Source organism: Impatiens glandulifera, chromosome 7, assembly GCF_907164915.1.
Source record: "Impatiens glandulifera chromosome 7, dImpGla2.1, whole genome shotgun sequence".
In the NCBI taxonomy this organism is placed as follows: Eukaryota; Viridiplantae; Streptophyta; class Magnoliopsida; order Ericales; family Balsaminaceae; genus Impatiens; species Impatiens glandulifera.
The window spans coordinates 33,483,276-33,506,674 of record NC_061868.1 but is presented as its reverse complement, the minus strand read 5'-3'; the positions used below and the strand labels follow the sequence as shown (position 1 = coordinate 33,506,674).

At 35.0% G+C, this 23,399-nt stretch overlaps 1 protein-coding gene across 2 annotated transcripts; it reads left to right on the top strand.

Moving 5' to 3' along the window:
- The first annotated feature begins 471 nt into the window (after nt 1–471).
- LOC124945413 (ADP-ribosylation factor GTPase-activating protein AGD2-like) lies at nt 472–22,696 on the top strand. Of its 2 annotated transcripts, none has more exons than XR_007099983.1 (20): nt 472–681; nt 783–859; nt 1,938–2,038; nt 3,072–3,142; nt 3,716–3,778; nt 4,771–4,815; nt 6,116–6,181; nt 7,549–7,596; nt 7,690–7,785; nt 7,870–7,911; nt 8,379–8,594; nt 8,773–8,889; nt 9,563–9,781; nt 9,882–9,965; nt 12,091–12,363; nt 12,536–12,654; nt 13,220–13,310; nt 15,275–15,735; nt 21,224–21,400; nt 22,301–22,696. XR_007099983.1 is itself a non-coding variant. In XM_047485842.1 (20 exons), exons 1-19 carry the CDS (start codon nt 634–636, stop codon nt 21,336–21,338), a joined length of 2,352 nt encoding a protein of 783 aa, XP_047341798.1. In that variant the 5' UTR covers nt 472–633; the 3' UTR covers nt 21,339–21,348; nt 22,301–22,696. The 2 variants fall into 2 exon arrangements, 1 of the variants encoding a protein (XP_047341798.1); XM_047485842.1 differs by having other exon boundaries at nt 21,224–21,348.
- The last annotated feature ends 703 nt before the right edge of the window (nt 22,697–23,399 follow it).

Sequence of the window (23,399 nt, the reverse complement as noted above, 5' to 3'; positions counted from 1 at the left end):
GAATGATTTTGACTAAAATTCTATAGTCAAAATTTTCGATTAGTTAAAATTTTATTTATTTGGAAACGTAGATAATAAGTTAATGCCGTTTAAAATCTTTATTAATTTTAACAATAAATAGCTCAAATGGTAAAATTTAAAAGAAGTAATTCGAAAATCCCATAATCCTAATAAATAATACAAATAACAATTCTACCGTTTTTAAATTAAAGTTTAGAGTAATGATAGAGAAAAAAAAATTATTATTATAAATGGTGTCGAGAATGATATAATTGAACTTAAATTTAATAGGAGATTTCCGACACCATTCATAACACTCAAATTACGGTTTATGTATAAAAAGATTACCATAGTTCCGTTTAGTTATCTAAAAAGATCAAGCCCTAAAAATAATACCAATAAAAGGTTTAAGGATCTCTACAACATTTAATCGCGACTAAGCCGCGACCAGGTCTCGATCTGAAACGGGATTCTCTTCAATAATCGTTAACTGAATCGAATCGAGCGAAGAAGAGAGAATAAGGAAAGCGCGGAAGGATTTATAGTTCATAGATACAATTCCTTTGATGCTAAGTATCAGCTTTCCGAGCTAAAGGAAGAAGAAAGAAGAAGCTTGAGTTGTTGAGTTTAGCAATGGGAGCCTTTATCAACCTCGTTGATTCTCCTATGTTTCAGAAACAGGTTATAAGTAATTTCGTCTTCAATTCTTTTTCTTTATTGTTGATTGATTTAACGGGAGCTTCATTTGTATAAAAGTGATAATTTGTTTGTCTCTGAAACAGATACATGCTTCAGAACAATCAACAGAGGACCTGAAAGAACGTTGTCTACAATTATATAAAGGGTGTAAGAAGTTTATGTGAGCTCTCATCCATTTTCTCTTTAGATCATTGTTTGGTTGCATACCTTGATACTCTCCAGAAATTTCCTTGGCATTAATTTGCATGTAACTGAATGTGATAAACATTGCAATATGTTATGTCTGTTCTATGTTCAATTGCACTTTCAGTTGTTAAATGAGTTTGAACATTCATATCAAACCTCATATTGGTTCTGTAATCATTTACTTTTGCTACTTTATGTGGCTTGATGCACTGCCAAACTTCACATATATATCACCAGTAGATTTTTTTTTGTATTCTCATCTGTTGAAATGTCATTATGTGAAGACCAGTTTTGAAATCTGAAATACTGAATCTTTCAGAACAAAAGTTAATACTTGAGAAACTTGGTTTCTCATCCAGAGTGGACTTTGGGTTTTTATCATATCTCTGCTTCCAGATTTTCATGAATAGTCTGTCATTAGTTCTTTCCTGTGATCAGATGATGATGGCAATCTCCTGAACCCACTATAGTTTGTTGGTTGAGTTCTGTATCAGAGTAAATATCTAATATGAAGGGTGTATATATCTTTAGTATGTTGTCCTGTGCTTCACTACTAAATGTAGTGAAAATAACAATAACAGTTCATCCAACTGAATCCATTTATAACCATTGTGCTCTTTCTTTCTATGAAATTTGACCTTTTAAAAAAAACAGTTCATTCAACTGAATGCTATTGATGTGTCAAAAGATGTCTTGTTTCACCATTCTAAATCTCCTGTGTCATACACATGTTTTCTATTGCACTGAGATGTGAATGTGATTGCAAACGATACCTACATTAAATTGAGTGTAATAACTTAAGCACAAGTACTACTAATCTCGAGCCTATAGGTGTACCTAGCAAGCACATGTTTGTTCCTACAATGTTGTTGTTGGCACAAGCCAAAGTTTTCTGATATGAGTGGATAGGATATATCTGTCCTTTAGTTAATGATTCTTTTAGCTGCATCCTCTTCATTTTGTTATTTAGAGGTGGAATTTGAAACACCATTGGTTTGCAATATTATCTAAAAAGGTGCAAATTCATTTTGTTAACTGAGTTCATTCTCCAGGGATTCTTTGGGACAATCATGTATTGGAGATACCATGTTTGCAGATTCCGTAGAAGCATTTGGTGGTGGCCAAGATGACCCTATTAGTGTTTCAATAGGAGGTGAGTTTCCTCGTAAATTGACTATCTTGGGGAAAATAATGTTGCTGGAATGTACTGACATGGCTGTTCACTTTTGTAAGTGTTCTAGTATTGATGTTGATGAAACATGAATCACAGAGAAGGAATAAACTCTAAAAACTACTGCCAAAATGTTTTAACTTCCATTGGCTCCATGAGGATATTCTCAAATGATAGACACAATGCTGGACTTTGCAGAGAGGGTTGATGCAAATCATTTAGGTTATTTTTACTTTTAGAATGTAAAATGATGGATTTTAGAGAGAAAAAAAAGATTGGTTGATATTACTCAAAGGTAGAGACCCGTGTATATAATGACAAGATCCCTTTATTTAGGGATAAGATATATCAAAATAATCCAAGGATAATCACATAGAAAACCCTAACTAATTCATAAACTTTAGGGGTTATCTATATGACCTAGTTTGAATATTTCCACAGAAAGCATTTGTTTTATTGTTTATCAAGATCCTCACATCATGTTCAATCTAGCTGCTTTCTCCTTGTCTCCTTTTGTCTATGTTGTAGATTCATCATTTGCATCTTGATAGGAAAAACTTGATTATTTGTTTCTCGATAATAAAATCTTTTTGCCTAATATAAAAGAAATCCATATAATTTTCGGACTTAAGAACTACCAAGTACTTCTTTTGCAATTTCTTATGAATATTTCTACTCCAGTTGCAATTTCTTGCTATTTTTCCTTTTCTTCATCTTTTTCGGGAGAGTTTCCTTTCCAATTCATATTGTAAATCTGTGATCATCGTTGAGTGGTCTTGTTGTTTGAGTTTTAGATGTAAATTTTGGGTTTGGTAGTGTGTTGTTGATGCTCACATTTTAAATTAGGACCTTGGACTTTTATTAGTAAGATAGCTTTATCAATCAAAAGTGAAAGAGAAAAATAAAAAGAGAACAGACTTGTCTGTTTCAAATGCTTCTATTTAGATCTTTAAATGTAGCATTTGCATATTGGAAGTTGTAAGTAGCAGCTTTATATCTTCTCATATGTTCCCAGGTCCAGTAATGTCCAAGTTCGTTTCTGCAATTCGTGAACTTTCTACATACAAGGAGTTCCTTCGCTCTCAAGTATGTGCACACTATTAATTTATCAAAATTTTACACTTGCTGCTTTAAAGCCTAATCATGTGAAGTTTCTATTCCTTTTACAATGACATGTCCTCTTATACCAGGTTTGTGTATGTGGCAGTTACATATTAATTGATGCTTCAAGTTCATATAATTTATTTGCAACTTTCTACTCTTCTCCTAATGTTACACATAAACAGTACACATAAATACCAGTCCTATACTAAGGCCAAATCATGGTAAACAAATAATGATTTTATTTTTTTTAACAGGTACTACTACTTCTTAGACACTGTTTTTTCATTGTTTACTGATTCTTTGTTGACCCAAAACCAGAATAAGTGGTTTGGGATCTTAGGATCCAATGTTTTTTTGGTAGAAACTCATAGAAATCCTTGCTGTCAATTAATCTGTAAAACAGATAAAATGGTCAATGTGCTAATGTTAAATACAAAATGCTTGATCATATAGCTATTCTTTTGAGTGGGCAGATCCATGTCCTTTGTCTAGGCTTATGATTTCCTTAAAAGATATACTTTCTTCAGTTTGAGGGTTACAAGTTAATTTTTGCAGGTAGAACATGTATTGATTGACCGACTCAATCACTTTTTATCCATTGATATGCAAGATGCCAAGGTACTAACCCATTGCTCTCCTGGTACCATATTACTTTCTTTTAACAGTGTTGTTATTCCATGACCTTTTGCAATGTCTTTATATTCATATGCTGATAGGACGTAAATGTATTCTCTTTTGAAGAGATAGTATTCCATAACATTGGTAATATGATATTACCAATAATGATTACCTTTCCCTTAAAAAATGATGTAAAAGTATTCCAACTTAATCACCTTGATTTAACCAGTCCAACTATTACCATTTGATGTTCTAAATAGCAATGCAGAAATAAATTTTCTCCATATTACAGTATTATTAATGTATCATTCTCTTGGAAAGGAGTTGATTCACCAAAAACATTATAAGTCAATTGGAATACCCATTTATTTATGTATTTGAAAGGGCTGATTACATACTAAGCTGTCCACATAATTTGCCTATTTGGAATGAAGCACGTGTTTTTACTATTTCTCTCACATAAGTCAATATTATTTATTCTTAATTGATTCTCATGGGAATCACCTGCTTCGGAATTGCGTAAATGAGGATCATTTAAGATAAAGATTGAACCTCTCTATGTTTGATTTTTTTACTCCCTTCATACCAAACACGTGGATAAGGTTTCCAAGCAATCCTCATCAAGATGTGAAATAACCTTTTTAGGTAGGAACTGTACATTTCTTCCATCTCTCCTTGTGATCTTATTGTTCAGTGGTTTATATATTCTGACTAATGTCAGTCTCTACTTTTTAACTTTGCTCCAATGTACTTTTATTGTTTTCTGTAAATAAAAGATGACTAACATCTATTTCAGTGAGTGTTTAGTCTGAGGCATGAAACAAATGAGGATTGAGATTTCATAATCGTATAACCATGGAAATGTTATTGTTAATTCTGGACAGTAGTATATTTCCTATTGTTTGTCAATACAATATTGTGATATAAAAAAGGGCTGTATTCAATACTGATTGATTTTGATGGTGTTTATGGTTTTGTTTGTTGATGTGCAGGATTCTCGGCGACGATTTGACAAAGCAATGCATACTTATGATCAGGTCTCTTGAGATTCAAACATGAATGTGAATCTGATCTTTTCAATCTTAGCTTGGTGAATCTGTGATATTGTCATTGTGTTAAGCTTTTTCTTCACAATCTAGATAAATATCAGTGTTTGAATACTTGTTATAGCTAACCTTGATCTAATCTACCAAAGTGACCGAGTATATACATAATAACAATATACACTTTAGTTATTAGTATGTATGGAATTCTTAGGGTTCTTTTGATGATGCAGAAGGTCAAGTACTAAATTTTAGTAGTGCTAAATATCTTGCATGAGGGAATATTAAGTATTGATAAAAAAAAATGTCAGACTTATAAACACGTATTAAGCATCTCATCTTTTGTTTAGCTATAATATTTTTGCCTAGAGTTGTAGGGAAATAGTTAAAAAAAGGTTATGCCACAATGCCAGTTTATTAATTGAAATAATGAATCTTAAAGGGTAGCAGTAAATTTACTAGAAAGACCAATGTAATGAAAAATTTGTTGATATGATAGAAAATAGTAATATAAATAAAAAATTATGAGTGTCCAACGAAATGGGACTAGAGAAAACATAAGTTCAATTCATTACATTTCTTATGTGTCCATAGGTGTGCTATATTGGATTTGAAGTAGATTTTGGATCATTAGAATGGAATGGAGTTTTCTCATTAACTGAAGATTATGCGTTGTTGTAAATTCTTCTTAATTAATAAAATGATTTTTATGCGATGACAACATGTGCACGCAAATACAATTTTTTTTAAATCTTTATTATCCATTTGTCTCTTTAGAGTGAATGCCTTGATTCTGCTTGGAAGTATGCTTATATTTCATTGAGAGAAATGCTGCAATACTTAATCAAATGAACTTAAATAAGCTGGAAACTTTGCCTACCGCCCTTATGTGAGAGAAGGGGGATGCTACATATTCTACCTTGCACTTATTAGTTATTCCTACTAAGGGATCGAACTGAACTGACTGATAAACCTATAAGTAAAACTCCGAAAAAACAGGTCTAATTAATTGCCTTCTTTCCCATTGCTTAGTGTCCATTCTTATGGAAATGGGAACATAACATGAGACATTTTTTCTCAAAATAAACATTGAGTATAAAATTAGTAAGGCTTGTAAGGCGTCAAGCTAGTTTGTAAGTTCTCTTAACATTAACCTACTTGTACTTTTATGTGATGACATCAAGTTTGAAAATATATAAGTGTGCTTGTGCTTTCTTCTTTATGTCAAATTTCTTATTTTCCACTCCGTCATATTCCAAATAATTAATATTAATGGAACAATATATTTAATTAGGCTCGAGAGAAGTGTTCCTCTTTGAAAAAGAGCTCACGTGATGATGTTGTTGCCGAGCAAGAAGAGGTGGGTGGTAAAACTCTCTAAAACTTTTGTCTGTTATCCTGCAACTATTGGTGATTCTTCAACTAAACATTGACTTCCTTGTTAGCATCATGCTCACTTCTTTTCAGTTTACCCGACTTCTTTATAATTTGCACAAATTCCAATGGGATTCATGAATATGGTCATCCACTTTGTTCTTGATGTTGAATAAGTGAAGTGTGAGAAAGATTTGTGGACCACCTACTTGATGTGCATTTTTTCTTGCAAAGTCTTCATTTAAAGAAATTTTTGTTTGTGGTCTTCAACCTATAGAGATCAAATAAATGGAACCAAAATCATCTTTCATACTGGTCATATAGTTGGACACTGAGGGAATATCACACTTGTTGTACATATATCGTCATATAAATTTCTCAGTTCTGTTTATGATGATAGAGCAATACATTAAATTATTGTTACTTTTACTTAGACTCACATTACAGTAGATTTCATTTGTTCATTGTTCCATATGGAGTTACAGAACCTAAAATATGCTGAGGATTGGTGAGATTACATCTTAAAAAAAGACTTCATGTCAATTCACGACAAAGAACAAGATATTCAGAAGATCTGAAACATGATTGATCTATTTGACATATTTAAAGAGCACACACATTTTCTCTGGTGAAATTAAATATACTTATTTGTTAGCTTTTTGTACTATGCCTTTTCTTCTAGGTTTCCATCAATCTTTGGCTTGTTGGGTTATTGGGGAATACCAAATATTATTTTTGGGAAAGGGACTAATTGCTGCTTGTTAAAGTATATATGGGAAAAGCCAAAATGAGAAAGCCACACGTTAAATGATGTGTCACATGTGGAGAACATCAAATGCAAACCAAGCTCAAATAACAAAGATTTAACATTACAAACCCTAGTACTCACTAAGAAAGTACAAAGACAAGCCCTGTTGACTTAAATGTAGCAATACAATCTTGTCGTATGTGCCAATTGATACTTCAATCATATTATATATATATATATATATATATATATATATATATGTATGATTTTTGTATTGATGCAGCATGAAATCATATATTATCTGCTAGGATTTGATGCTGCTAACTTTTTTGGAATTTGCTATATAGGTTCTGGGACTTTTAGACTGCATCAAGACTGTTTTTGGTGGTAGAATAATCTTACATCTCAAGATTGATAAAGAAAGAACTATTAATCTTGTTCCTTTGAATCACTGTTCATGTAAGACGAATTAGTCATTTATGATTTAACTAGGTGTGGAGTCAAACACGAAAATCACTTAGCTATTGCAGATGCAGTCAAAGGAACTCTTTAATGGTGGGTAATTGGATTTATTGTGTTAATCTTCTATCTTATTTTATCGACAGGATCTTGTGAACTCAAAATCAGCCTTTGACCGGAGTCGTTTCAATCTAGTATGTCCTGAGATATATTGTTCATTGATCGTTTCTTACCTTTTCAACCTTTGGGTTCTAATCATCTTCATGGGGTCCCTTCAAGGACATTAGGTTAATGCTCTCATGAATATTGAAACAAAAAAGAAGTACGAGTTTTTGGAATCTTTTAGTGCTATTATGGATGCTCACCTTAGATATTTCAAGTTGGTGAGTTTTATAGTTCATGCAATGTTTCTTTGCAATTGAACATGGTGTTTTTTCCTAGTAAAGTCAGTTGTATTCCTGTTACAGGGGTATGAATTGTTAAGACAGTTGGAGCCCTTCATTCATCAGGTATGACATTTTGCTTTCATTCATATCGAATATCAAGAATAAAATATATCTCCATAGCTCTAGATGATATTTATTTATTCGAAGTTACTTTAAGATATTTATTTACGCAAAGCTTATCAGTAATAATCTGTTCCTTTATCGCCTGATGTGGTTATCAACCTTACAGAAGCTTCCCTTTAACCTTAAAACATGGCTCAGCTTGATCACTTGTTTTCTGTAGCTAATGTTATACCAGATGATGATTTATGTATATTATAAATTAACTCCAAGTAGAATATCATTGAACTTGCCTCGGGCCTACTGGAAAACACTGCAGAACTAGGACAAGATTGCTCTATCTTGCAGATTTGTTCTAATCTGATTCCGTCAATCTCTTAGTTTCTCCTACTTTTCCATTTCTTTTTTTATCATTTTGACTCGAGAATTATAAAACATATATGTAATAATTTCCTCACATCTGTTCATAGGTATTGACATATGCTCAACAATCAAAAGAACTTGCCAATATTGAACAAGACAACCTTGCAAGAAGAATTCAGGATTTCAGAACACAAGCAGAACTTGACCAATTACATGCTTTGAGTGATGTAAAAATTCCAACGAATATAGTTGGTCATAATGGGATTGGCATGACTTCCTACAAGAATATAGACGCAATTATACAGTCCACAGCTAAAGGAGAGGTAATCTATCCTATATTTTGTCTGTCCAGGGTTATAAGTGCCTTTATCCTGGAGTTTAATTATCCAGACCAAAATAACAGTTGAATTTTATTTGTTCTGCAATAGAGGGAACTTCTCTTTGAATTTCCATCATGCCTTTTTCTTGGATAGAGCAGGAGCTGACTGTTATTTTCAATAGGTCCAGACAATCAAACAAGGTTACCTATTGAAACGTTCTTCCAGTTTGAGGGCAGATTGGAAAAGGCGGTTTTTTGTTCTTGATGGTCACGGGACCTTATTCTATCACATGCACACGGTACATATGCTTATTTTTGTAAATACATTGTCCAATTTGTGATGTAGTGGATATGTCCAAGATTTGTGCTAGGAAATATCTGGTAAGCATTCAACTGAAGGCTACTAAACCATTAAATCTATGGATGCACAAAAATCAACCGGATGATAAAGTGGGATACTCCTAAAAAAGGCGTCAGTGCTCTTCCGGTAGGGTGCATTTGGGCTTGGTTAGGGCTCAAATATTTTTTGTAAGAGATCTACAAACTGTCCAAATTTGAGGGTAATTGGACGGCTATATTTTCAGTGGGAGGCGTTTGAAGGTGGCGTGATTTCTGGTGTATCCAAGCAGATGCTCTTATATCAAATACATTTGAATTGTATCCCAAAAAGTTTTGGCAGATCCCAGTGAAATACACATCCTGATACAACACCATTTCCAATGGAAGCCCCTACCGTTGTCAAGACTTACCTAGAAATCAAAAGAAGAAATTTTAATCGAATGCATTGATTGGGAACAAAATTGTTTGCAAAGATTGTTTAGTTGACATTGTTAGTTTATTTCAATGAATATCCAGTTTCTGAAATATGTTTAGTAAAGAAAAGAATATCCAGTTCCTTTATTGGAATTTGATATGAATATCCTCATTTGTCCTTCGCTTTAATTTTTTGGAATGGTTTAAACTTTTTTGTAGGGTCCACCATCACACAATTCTGTGAGTTCAGTGGAACATAATAATCGTGTATTTGGACGATTTCGGCACCGACATCAAAGAACATCATCATTTAGTGAAGAAAAATCAGGACTTCATACTGTGGATCTTCAAACTGCAACCATCAAAATTGATGCAGAAGATGCAGATCTACGCCTTTGCTTCAGAATAATTTCCCCATCCAAAACATACACCTTGCAAGTAAACATCCATGTTTGGAGAGACTATAGTAAACACATTATGTTGGATTACCTCAGTTGGAGAAGCAATTGTCTTCTTATATACTCTTTGGTTTGTGCAGGCAGAAAATGAAGCTGATAGGATTGATTGGATGAATAAAATTACAGGTGTCATTGCGTCATTGTTGAACTCTCATCTGCAGCAGGTGGAGCCTGAGCATTGTGGTTCCTTAATAACTTTAATCTTATCTTTTCCATTTTCTAATGAATATATCCTTTAGAAGAAACAACAATATACATAACTCTCTCACATGTTGCTGGCTGCTAAAACCATTTGACAATAGTTTATGGATGTTGTCAGCTCATATATAGAAGACTTGATTCAAAATGTGATATCTCCTACTGGCTTCATTAGGAAGGAGCAAGTTGGACTAGGAATACAACCTACTAGTTGCAGAACATAAATAATGTCTTTGAAAAAATTGGTGGGAGGTGTGCTGATATTGTTTTGAAATTTTTGGGAGTGAGTATCATGGGGAGAACGGTAGTGCTGTGTTTTGATTCTCTCATCACGCTTTCAGATTCACTTTTATTTTCCATTCTTTGATCAGAACAGTCTATTCTATAAAATCTTCTATAAGCGTCTTATTGGCCTTCCAAAAAAGCAACCTCGTGTTAAAGCTTTACTACATAAAATTTGTAGTTGGTTTTATTAGCAAGTGACAGAGGTCATGGTTTTGGAGTTCATATTTTCCTTGTGGCATTTTCTTGGTAGTGTTATGGGTATTGTAACATGGCTTCCAATTAGACTTTAATCTTTTATGAACATTTCAGTCAATTTAGCTGGATTTTTTTTTTGAAAAGATCAAATGTCATTAAAAGAACGCTATTTGCGTTCAAAATTACAAAGGGATGGGGGTGTGGGTGTGGGTGTGGGGGAAGGGACTAAAACAAAATACAGAGACAAAAAGGATGAAATAAGTTTAAATGCCAATAAGATCGAAAAATTCTCGTCCCAGTCAATTTAGCTAGTAATTATGAAGAACTTGAAAATGCAATGGAATTAGGATTAGTCACATGGGATATTGTTACCATCTTGCTTGAAGTATTGTTTGGAGATTATTAAGTTGAACAAGATTTCCTAGAATGATGTTCCTTCTGCTATTATTAGGTCGTTGGGCCATAGTGTAGAAATCCCACAACTTGAAGATCGTATATTGAGTTGAATTGATAATTTTTTCACTGGGATTGCCTTTAATTTTGCTAAGGAAGATATGTGTTTGAAATAGCTATGGAAAATCTATTTATGAGGCTGTGGTGTTATTTATGACGCTGTGGTGTGTTCAGAGTGCCTCCCTTTTGGAGGACAGTTTGTAATGAATCTGACCATGTAGGTCTGTGAAGAGTTACTGTGAAGGCTAATAGATAGTGCATGCATAGGGGACACGAGAAGGCGGCAGATCAGTTATCTTTAATAATATTTTTGATGTAGTGATTTGTAATCTGTACCTAGATAGTTATCGGTTGAAAATTTGGAATCTTCTTTCCTTGGTTATGTAATGGATCGATTTTTGTATGAGAGTTAAGAGCTTATGGATGAGAACCTACGTCCATTATTGGAATATAATGCTCTCCTAGAGGTATACTTTTTTCATTTTCTGTATAGATGGTGGAAAAACATACTCCAAAACATCTTCAGTTATTCGTACTTTCGGGTGTCAAGACTAGAGTACAGTGTTTTCTGTCTGAGATACATTTTTTGTGCATGGAGTAGTACATTTTCTGTACTTTAAGCTATTCTCAGCTTCTAGAAGGGGGGAAGGGAAAATTGTAGTTTAGCCTAACTTGATGAAATAAATTACATCAATATAAGTCTCAAAAAATGCTGCTTGTTGGTTGCTATATTTGAAAGTTCAGTGCATTTCTTGTGTTTAAGATATTTTCAACTTCTAAAAGAGGGAAAGGAAAAAATTCCCTTAACTCTAAATTAGTGAATTAAATTACATCAATAAGTCTAAAAACAATATGGCCTTGTTGGTTGCCTGTATTAACATCTTGCATATTTAATATTTTCTGGCCTCAAGCTTTGTAATAGTGATGATACATTATCCTTGTATTTCCATGTTTAAGATTGAGAAAAATGTTTAGTGAACATTTGGGTATTGTTTCCCCTGTCAGCAAAAAATAATATTCCTTGCAGTTGTGCACTTTTTAATAAAATAGGACTCTCCCTCAGGAAACACTCTCGGCAGTCTCTTATCTGTATATTCTGAGGATAGTCAAGAGGACCTTTCAGTATTTATTGACAAAACTCAGTTGTATCCTCTTCAGATGAATCCCAGGGAAACAGTTAATGAGAATACTATCACAGCTTCTGATGTTTCCGCCGATATGCTACAACTTGGGATCCATGAAAGAGCACCCAATGACAAGAAAGGCAACCAGGTGGAATGTGTTTCGAAGATTCTCAGAGGAATTTCTGGAAATGATGTTTGTGCAGAATGTGACACCTCTGATCCTGAATGGGCGTCTCTTAATCTTGGGGTTTTAATATGTATTGAATGCTCTGGTGCTCACCGAAATCTTGGTGTTCATATCTCAAAGGTGCAGTTGCTAGCCTTTCTGACATATGTATTCTAATAGAAAGCTGATGGTACATTGTATGCTCCATTTTATCATTCAACTGCAGTAAGGTCTTCAAGGAAAAAAAAAATTGTTTTATCATATACAAAGTGTTTGAAAATAAAGCTGACCGAATCTTCCTAACTAACAACAGGTGAGGTCTATAACATTAGATGTCAAGGTTTGGGAACCTACACTCTTGGATCTGTTTCAGGCGTTGGGCAATTCTTATTGTAATTCTGTATGGGAGGAATTGCTGTTTCAGAATCATGGGTACGATTTTTTCTACTTTTCCCCATTAATGGTTGATATGGTTCTTTGCAAATCTCATATCCATAGCTGTTTATATCACAAATCCAGTTTCATGGGATTATTTTTTCAAGCGAAATCCAGTTTAAATAGATTGTATTGCTTGAATGATTTGTGTAGCAAGTTAATCTTGCCTAGGAAAACTTCTTAACTGAATACATTAGTTAAAACTTGTAGAAATATTGCACAAAAGTCCGCAAATAATTTAACAAGGAAAAATGCGGTTTCAAATCAATAAGCTTCAGATTTGATGCCAATCAGAATAATTAAAGGAGACTATTTTATTTTATTCTATTGTAATTTCTTTCCATTTATGTAGAAGCAGAGTTGTATATAAATTGTAATGCCACTATGTACAACTATTCAATTTGAGAATACAAAGAAAATATATGCCTCCAAAACTCCTCTACCATTCGTGATAAACTTTGTCTCAGATATTGGCAAATTCTACATAACTTGTATGCTTTTTATTGATTACTTAAGAAATAATTTATTCTAAACTCCAGCTGATTGAACTAATCTTGTATAGGGGAGAGGAGGAAGAAAATACTTCTTCATCAATCAGAAAACCATCTCCAAAAAATACCATCCAACAAAAAGAGAAATTCATTCATGCCAAGGTAGGTCTTCTATAGTAATGTGCATTAATGCCACTATCTCCTGCATGATTACATGTTATTTCAAGAAACTTTGGTGATTTAATGCACTTGGTAGACAAAGCTTTTTTACGTCCTGTATGTCTTATAGGACTAATTGTCATATTCTTATCTAATCTAAATTAAATTACAGTCCTTAAGATTTTGCATAAAGTCTAAATGTCTAATCTATAACCCGACATATGATCTGTTATCCTTAGCTTATAGCCGCTTGATTCAGATTTTAAATTTAAAACTTCGCAATAAAAAATAATTTTGATATAATAGTTCTGTTAAGTATTACTTTGAGATTAACTGTTTTATTGTCTTTCTAAGATGTTCCCTGGAAGAATGTTTTCTGATTAGAATTTGATTTATTAGCAGATTGAAAAAAAAAATGATTTCATTTTTTTTCATTTTAGGATATCATTTATATGTGATTCATTTTTGTTGGTGTGGAAAAATCAACCTAGACCTATTGATATACCTTTCCAAAGCCACCTTTTGGCTTTCGAAGAGCCATTTACTTAAAGAGGTTGTGAGTTGTTTGTCTTCCCAAAAACTCATTTAAGCATATCTACATATCTAGGTAGTGGTTTTATCATTTATTTAGTTTCTTCTCGGATTGTTTGTAAATTGTAGTCCCTTCCTAATAGTTGTATAATCCAATTATATGATGAAAATTATCTTCCCTACAAATTTCTACATGGTATTAGAGCATTAGGTCTCAAGTTTCTTCCTCTGCCTCCACCATTCGTTGTTGAGTAATTAGTGGAGAGCTCAAATTGTCCATTTAATCTAAGTTTCCTTTTTCCATTTCTGTTCTTGTCTCCCAAATGAAAAGCTTAAATGCAGAAGAAAACAAGCCTACAAAGGACCCTTTGGGCCATATTTCGATTGAGCCATCTCACTTGGAGGTAGGGCATCTCAAACTGACCCACCCAAAATTTTAGAGGTCACTTTTTAGAATGGGCCAACTTATCAAACATTTGTATGATATCTCTGCATACACTCAGTGTCCCCACTAAGAGAAACTCCAGAGGCGACTGTCAATTCACCTTACGCTACTATGCAAACTCTCCACGGAACCACTCTGTGATAGTCTCAACATCAACCCTCTGTTCTGCGATTATCCTCAAAGGCACTAATTTTGTGTTGAATTAAGATCTTTCGGGCCTCCTTGTTGACGTTAGAATTTTTACCACCTAGAGGGGGGGGGGGGGGGGGGGGGGGGGGGGATGGAGAATATCAACCTAGGCTTATGCTTTCCAAGATCCATTTACTCCAAGTGGGTAGGAGTTGTTTGTCTTCCCAACAAAAGTTCATGTATGTTTATCCAATTAGTTGTTTTTAGCATTTGTTTAGTTTTTTCAAAGATTGCCTATAAATTATAGTCCCCTTGTAATAGTTTTTTTGTTGAAAATGGTCCGGGTATGAAAACTCGAACCAATGGCGTTAGGGACATGAGTTTTTGCGCTCTAGCACTAAGCTAAATGAGTCTTCCCCGTGTAATGGTTTTAAGTTCCATTATATGAAGAGAATCATCTTCCCTACAAAATTTTACAGTTAGAAATGGATTGATTCGTAAGTGTTTTTGGAGAATCAGATGTCTTCATTATCTTTTTGCTCTTTTATTCTTCCAATCACTTCGGTTCAAGGGTTTGAATTTTTATTTCTGTGTTAATCTTCTGACTTGCCCATCTTATCTATTATACTGAAGCTTAGTCTTATTCATATTAACAACATTCTGGATTCAGACTTTATTGACCTGCAATGAGATCACATTAGTGTTGTTGACATTGGCTCTTTTCTTCTTCTTTTTTCTTGGATTTGCTTTGCTTTTAACCTGTTTAAGCAAGGCTGCAACATTAATATCATACCTGTTGCAGAGTTCAATTTTTGTTATGCTGACCATATTTCTGATGCCTAAAAAATATGTTTAAATGCAGTATGTAGATAAACAGCTTATTAAAAAAGATGCAGCTGTATCTATAATTTCTGAAGCTACCAGCATATGGGAAGCAGTAAAGAGAAATGACTTGCGAGAAGTATATCGTCTTATTGTTAAATCGGAGCAAACTGTCGTTAACATAGGATATGATGATATTATCGATGCCAATTTACTCCATTTTGGGAATACTGAAGAAGATAAAAGCTCATCATCTTCTTTAAAAATGAGAGAGTATGATCCAGGATTATGCAAAAAAACGAAGACTGATAGTTTATCTGAAAGTTGCCTTCAAGGTTGCTCATTACTACATCTGGCATGTAGATGTGGAAATAAGATGATGGTGGAGCTATTACTGCAATTTGGTGCCCACATGAACAGTTGTGACTATCATGGGAGAACTCCTTTACACCATTGTATTGGCAGAAGAGACAACATGTTGGCAAAGTTCCTACTTAGAAGGTAAAGGGGAAAAAGCATAATATTTTTAATTTTTTTTTTGTAACCGGGGTTTTTCCCCAGGGGAGGGCTAGTACGACCCTCACTTAAATTGGAGTGTTCTTAGTGAAATCGAAACTGAGACCTGGTCTCTTAGGTATGTAGGGAATTTCCCTCCTAATCAATCAAAGAACTTAGAAATATAACAGCAAGAAACCAATAAAACAACACAAGATTTGATATCGGAGTTCGACCCAAAAAAGATGGTCTACGTCTCCGTCGAGCTCTGTTATGAACTCGATTCCACTATCACAATTTTAAACGTTTCAGTTACACCTCGTTCTTTATATATATCCCTCACACCTCTAAAATCTCTTACACTCTTGTGTGAATTACTCATATATATATATATAAACAACTTGTCCTAACTAACTTAACAAACTTAACAAACTTAAGCCTTTGACACTTTAGTTAGTTGGGCCTATTAAATTTGGGCCTGACCCATCAACTCAATTTCAACAATCTCCACCTTGAGTTGAAGGGTCCTTCTCTTGTTCTAGTGAAATCGAATATGTTCATCACTTCATTGCTCGAAGCCTTCATTGCACTAAATCTCTTGAACTCTAAGCAAATCCAAACAATGCCTGAATTTACTTAGAGGTAGTACCTTGGTTCCAACATCAGCCGGGTTATCTTCTGTTCCAACCTTGTTGATTGAAACCACCCCTTGTGCTATCTTCTCTCGAATGAAATGGTGCTTGATATCCACGTGTTTTGTTCTGTCATGGAACACGGGATTCTTGCACAAGTGTAGTGCACTTTGGCTATCTGTGAACACCGTCGCAGGTCCTTCGAACACCTTTAGTTCTTGCAGCAGACCCTGAATCCACATTGCTTCCTTTACAGCTTCAGTTGCTGCGATATATTCGGCTTCTGTTGTTGATAAGGCCACTACTGATTGCAACTGGCTCTTCCAACTGATACAGTTACCGTTCACCAAAAAATAGAAAGCCGAAGTTGATTTCCTTGAGTCTTTATCTCCTGCATAGTCTGAGTCCACGTAACCAATTACACTAACATCTGCTCCACTTCTTTTCTTGTAACATATCCCCACATTAGTAGTCGAGGCTATGTATCTTAGTAACCACTTCATTGCGAGCCAATGTTCACGGCCTGGACTTGCCATAAACCTGCTCAAGACACTAATCGCATGTGCCAAGTCTGGCCTGGTACAGACCATTGAGTACATCACAGACCCAACTGCACTTGAATACGGAATCTTTTCCATGTAAGTCTGATCTGACCTGGTTTTTGCCGAGTTTACAGACGACATCAGATACTGATTCGTGATCGGCAACTTTGCTGGCTTGGCTCCTCGAATTTCGAACTTGTCAATCACCTTCTCGAGATACCCTTGCTGGCCGAGAGTCATTACACCATTCTTCCTGTCTCTCTTAATCCTTATCCCAAGAATCTTAGCAGCTTTGCCTAAGTCTTTCATATCGAACTCGGAACTTAGAACAATTTTCAACTTCTTCACACTTGAAGCTTCTTTGCTGATTAGTAGCATATCATCTACATATAGCAGAAGATAATCAGCTTCAAGTATATTCTTCCCTCTAAAGTATAAACAAGTATCATAGCTACTCCTCATAAAGCCTTGTTGAGTAATAAACGCATCAAACCGTAAATACTACTGCCTTGGTGATTGTTTGAGTCCATACAACGACTTCCTAAGCAAACACACCATGTTCTTCTCTTGCTGAACTTTGAACCCTTCTGGCTGCTCCATGTAGATGGTTTCCTCTAAATTTCCATGAAGAAACGCAGTCTTGACATCCATCTGTTCTAACTCAAGATCGAACTGAGTTACCAGCGAGAGCATTATCCGAATTGTTTTGTACTTAACAACTGGTGAGAAGATCTCATTATAGTCCACTCCTTCCTTTTGAGAGAACCCTTTAGCAACTAATCTTGCTTTGTACTTGACCCCCTCCTGAATCGAAATACCTTCCTTGATCTTATAGATCCACCTGCACTTGATTACAGATTGTTTGACAGGCCTTGGAACAATCTCCCAAGTTGAATTCTTATAAAGTGAATTCATTTCTTCCTTCATAGCTTCCATCCACTTGGATCTATCACTAGAACTTAAAGCCTCTTTGAAATTTTCCGGCTCAATTTTGTCTAACTCAACTGCTGTCATAAACGCATATGCCAACATATCGGTATAAGCTGAGAACCCATACCTCTGGATGGGTTTTGGTTGCCTCCTTTCCCTGTCCCTTGCGAGTTGATAACTAGCTTCCGATTGAGCTGTAATTTCCTCGTCTTGTGTCACAACAGGTTCAACATCTGTACCAGTAAATTCCTCCTGATTATCAGCAACCATTTCAGTGTTTTGATCTGAAATCAATGGCTCCACCTGACCATGATCCCCTGCATTAATCTCCACTTGACCAGTCCCCTGCTCGCTTTTACCCAAGTCACCTTGATTAGATTGATTCTGAGAGAGACACACAAACTCCTCTTCATTGAATACTACGTCCCTGCTGTTTATGGTTTTAAAACCACCAGACTGTTTTAACCACAGCCTATAACCTTTCACTCCTTGAGGATACCCAAGAAACACACACTTCACACTTCTTGGCTCTAATTTGCCTTCTTTTTGATGAGCGAAGGCTGTACATCCAAATGGTCTAAGATGAGACAAATCTGGAGGTTTACCTGTCCACATTTCTTCAGGAGTTTTGAACTCAATTGCTGTCGACGGACATCGATTCACCAAATATGCTGCTGTCATTACAGCTTCTCCCCAGAAAGACTTAGACAAACCTGCCCCGAAAAGCATGCATCGAGACTTATCTAACAAAGTCCGATTCATTCGCTCAGCAACGCCGTTTTGCTGGGGTGTGGATCGAACTGTTCTATGTCTTTGAACCCCTAGCTCACGACAATGACTATCAAACATTTCGTTGCAAAACTCTAACCCATTATCTGTTCTTAGGATCTTTAATTTTCTACCTGTCAGATTCTCAACCAAAGTCTGCCATGTTTTGAACTTCTCAAAAGCATCACTTTTGTGTTTCAATAGATAAACCCATACTTTACGAGAATAATCATCTACGATTGACAAGAAATACGAGTTACCTCCATGCGTCGATGTTTTCTCAGGACCCCATAAGTCTGAATGGACATACTCCAACACGCCCTTGGACTTATGAACCCCGGTCTTAAATTTCTGCCGATGCTGCTTGCCTAACACGCAATGCTCGCAAAAGTTTAGACCCTTGACTCTATCTGAGCCTAATATATTCTTGTCGCTGAGAATCTGCAAACCCTTCTCACTGATGTGACCGAGCCTCCGATGCCATATCGTGGCCTTCCTGTCTTCATCTGAAACTATAAGTGCAGACTGTCTCGACACAGTTTCACCAATCAGCTGATACAAACCTTCTTGCTTGATACCTTGCATCATTAACCTGTTTTCCTTCATTATCTTCATCTTCCCCGACACTATCTGATTTGTGTATCCCAAGTCATCAAGAATCCCGAGAGAGACGAGGTTTCGTGACAGCTGAGGCACGAACCTGACTTGTTTCAGAACCCTTACAACACCATCGAACATTTTTATGCTGACATCTCCAATACCTTCTACTTGACATGCATTGCTATTTCCCATCAGCACCTTGCAACCATTCAGTTTCTGGAAATTAGAGATCCAATCTTTTCTGTACGTCATGTGGAAAGTACAACCGGAATCAAGAACCCAGTCCCTCCTAGTATCTTCCATTGACGCCATTAAGACCTCTCCACTATCATAGCCATCACCATAATTCGCTGATTCTTTAGTCTCCACTTGCTTTTTCTTGTTATCTTTTAGCCAGCTATAGCAATGGTTTCGAAGATGACCAACCTTTCCACAATGATAGCATTTTCTTGTTTCCGTAGATTCTGATTGTGATGTTTTGCTTTTCTTGTCTTTCGATTTGTTATTGGTGCGAGGTTGCCCTTTGAAGAAGTTTTTCCCTTTGGCCATGTAATTCTCACCATTCGAACTCGCTTTCTTTTCTGTTCTTAATTCCAACTCTCTCGACTTCAATGCCGAAATCACCTCTTCAAGAGTGATACTTGTTCGTCCATATTTGATCGCATTACGGACTTCTTTGTAGGATTCGGGAAGAGAGTTGAGGATGATTATTGCCTGGTTTTCATTGCTCATTGCTTCGTTCTCGCCTGAGTTTGCCAACTCGATATTGAGTTTCAAGAACTCATCAAGATTTTGAGTAAGAGTCTTTTCTTGCATCATCTTGTAACTGAACAGCCTTTCCTTCAAGTAAATCTTGTTAATCAAAGATTTGGATTGGAACAGCTCGTCTAGGCGCCTCCACATCGATGCCGGAGTCTTCTCATTGTCTATCAACCGAATTACAGAATCTGAGAGATGGAAAATGATTGTACCAATCGCTGTCTCCGTCATCTCGATCTTTTGATCTTTATTCATCTCCATTGGCCACGAGACTGGTTCTTCTAGAGTTCGCAGAAGATGCTGCTGTGCCAAGAGAGCCCTGATTTTCCGCTGCCAAATGCGAAAATCTCCATTGCCATCGAACTTGTCAATGTCAGTCTTCATGCTTGAGATGGACTGCCACTGGAATTCCCAAGGTGCTGTTTTCTGTGTTGATCTCTTTCTTGTATAATATTGAACCTTGTCCACTTTGTCTCTTTCTGCGCCTGAGCCGGAATCTTCCTTATCCGTATCACTAGCCAGCATTAAAGACCTTTCCAAGATTCTTCAAGATTCTTCAAGATTGATTCTAATCTTGCCCAAACCGAGCTCTGATACCACTGTAGGGAATTTCCCTCCTAATCAATCAAAGAACTTAGAAATATAACAGCAAGAAACCAATAAAACAACACAAGATTTGATATCGGAGTTCGACCCAAAAAAGATGGTCTACGTCTCCGTCGAGCTCTGTTATGAACTCGATTCCACTATCACAATTTTAAACGTTTCAGTTACACCTCGTTCTTTATATATATCCCTCACACCTCTAAAATCTCTTACACTCTTGTGTGAATTACTCATATATATATATATAAACAACTTGTCCTAACTAACTTAACAAACTTAACAAACTTAAGCCTTTGACACTTTAGTTAGTTGGGCCTATTAAATTTGGGCCTGACCCATCAACTCAATTTCAACAAGGTAAGACTCTTTTCCACTCGAGCTATCCAAGTGGGTTAACATGTTAACATGTTTAGCTTTTGTTATTACCTAACGGGTGAAAAGCAAGTCTTAACCCACCCAGCTCTAAGAGGAAAGATGAAAAGAGGTCTTGTATATTAATTGTCCTGACAAATTTACTACTTTTTCTGTTTTCATTCATCTTAGCTAAAAAAATGTGAGAACCTGTCAGTTTGTTGCTTAGGTTATTATGCTAGATAGTTTCTTGATAGCAAGATTTGATGATGTTTGTAATGATCGATTACTATGCATAATATATAGGGGTGCACATTCATCTATCAAAGATGGTGGGGGCTTTTCCGCTTTGGAAAGGGCAATGGAAATGGGAGCAATCACAGATGAAGAGCTTTTTATCTTGCTCACTGGATCTGAATAGGCAGCAGCAGGTAGACACTAATCTGGATTATACTTAAGGACTTGTTTGCTACAATTGAAGATGTAAGTACTGAATGTTGATTTGTTCTAAGTGTTGAAAAAAATGACTTAATGAATATTAAGTATTATGAAACATAAGTATTCAGATATATTTTAGCTACTATTCTGTACATTAAGCATATAGCAATAGTAACATTTTATTTCTGCGTGTTCGATTCTCTATGAAAATGAAAGCACTTTGATTAAAGTGAAAAGTGATAGTGGTGGGTTGTTGTGCTAGCCTATTCCAGATCTTAATTGAGGTGCTTGAAAAGCTGGTCCGAACACCCTAGTTACTCAATATGTATGTATGTATATATATATATATATATGTGTATATGTGTGTATATACCTATATATATTGTGGATTTATTTTGAACTTTTTTTTTATCAAGATTTTTTTTCTCAGGAGTAGCTAGCAGATCATCCCACTGCCATGATTTATTTGATTAAGACTAGGGTCTTTTTGAGACAGATTTATTTTTAACCTGTTTTTATAGACTGATTTTTCTCTAGGGATGAGGTTAGCACAACATATCAACAACATGAGTCACCATTTCATTTATTTTTGAACTAATGTGTATGGAACAAATAGATTTAGATGAAAAATAGACTTAATTTCATGGAAACTCTAGGGTTGAGATAAAATCTCGAGATGAGAGAGTGATAGAAACTCTAAGAAGAGATAACATAATATTGAACCACTTTCAGCTTAGCTAAAATATAACCACTACTCTTTTGTTTATACTATTCTATTACTAACTGCCACTCTTCATAACTGTCTTTGCTTGTAACCGCTATCCTAACTGCAACATTTCAATCTTCGGTCATTATCCCTAACCTTGACGATGAAATCAGTTATAAGTATGCTATTTCCTTGTGGTATCAAAACATATATGGTATTGATGATTTTTCTGTTGACAGTTGGCCCTCTGAACCCTAATTGGGAGATAATTACTCACCATGCTTCCCGGAGGGCTTAAAATAATGGAGCTTTTGACCCTGTTCAGTAGCAACAGGTAGCACGGGTGCAGGCTGTTGAATGTCAAACAAACTAATGATTGGAATACTTTTGTTATCTTCGTAATTAATGCATATGGAAATCAGTCTAATGGTTTATTTATTGTTAGTTGAAATGTAAAATATATGTTTTCGTCGAGATGTTATTTCACTGGCCTTAATTTGTTGTGTTTTTTAGAGGCAGCAAGTTTCAGATATGTTCCAATTGAAACCGTCCTATATTTGGTTTGGGCAACATAAATGCAGAGAGTTTGCACTTTGAATCCTTTAATGCAGCAATCTTTGTCTGGTTTTCTTGTCTTTGCATTTTTAATGTCATTTGTCTGTGTTTTCTTCTTTCTGGTTACATTATCTATTCATGAAACAACATTGGGGAAAATAAATGTTTCCTCCAACTTTCTTTTGCATTTGTATATGTCATGTTCAACCTACCACATGGACATCTTCATTCAAATCTTATTAGAGATACAAATTTGAATGTTTTAAATTGAGAAGCACAACAATTTCTTTTTTTCTTTCTAAAACAACAATTAATGAGTTTTTTTAAATACATTCTTTAATTTATTTTGGGTCCTCAACCTATTTTTTATCTATCAATTTCAACCTAGACTTTAGTTTAAAATTAAAATGGCCTAAATTTATCTTTTATAACTTAGTTTATTTTATAAAAAAAAAAATAGTTTTATTATATAGTCTCCACTATGGGTACCGATTATAAAAAAATGTGCAAGAATAATATGTTGAACCGTTCTTCAATTGAACATTATTTAGATATTTGTAATTTTCTTTTTGAGTGTTTTAAATTTTGTATACATGAGACGGCTAATTATTTATTATTTTTAATTAATTAATTTCTAATATTAATATATATATATATAAATTTAATAAAAATATTCTTTACATCCCCACATATTTCTAGAGGTATTAGGCATATGTTGATATCAATTTCAAACAATCTCGATTATATTAGATTAAAAGTCAAAATTTAGATACATCATACGAG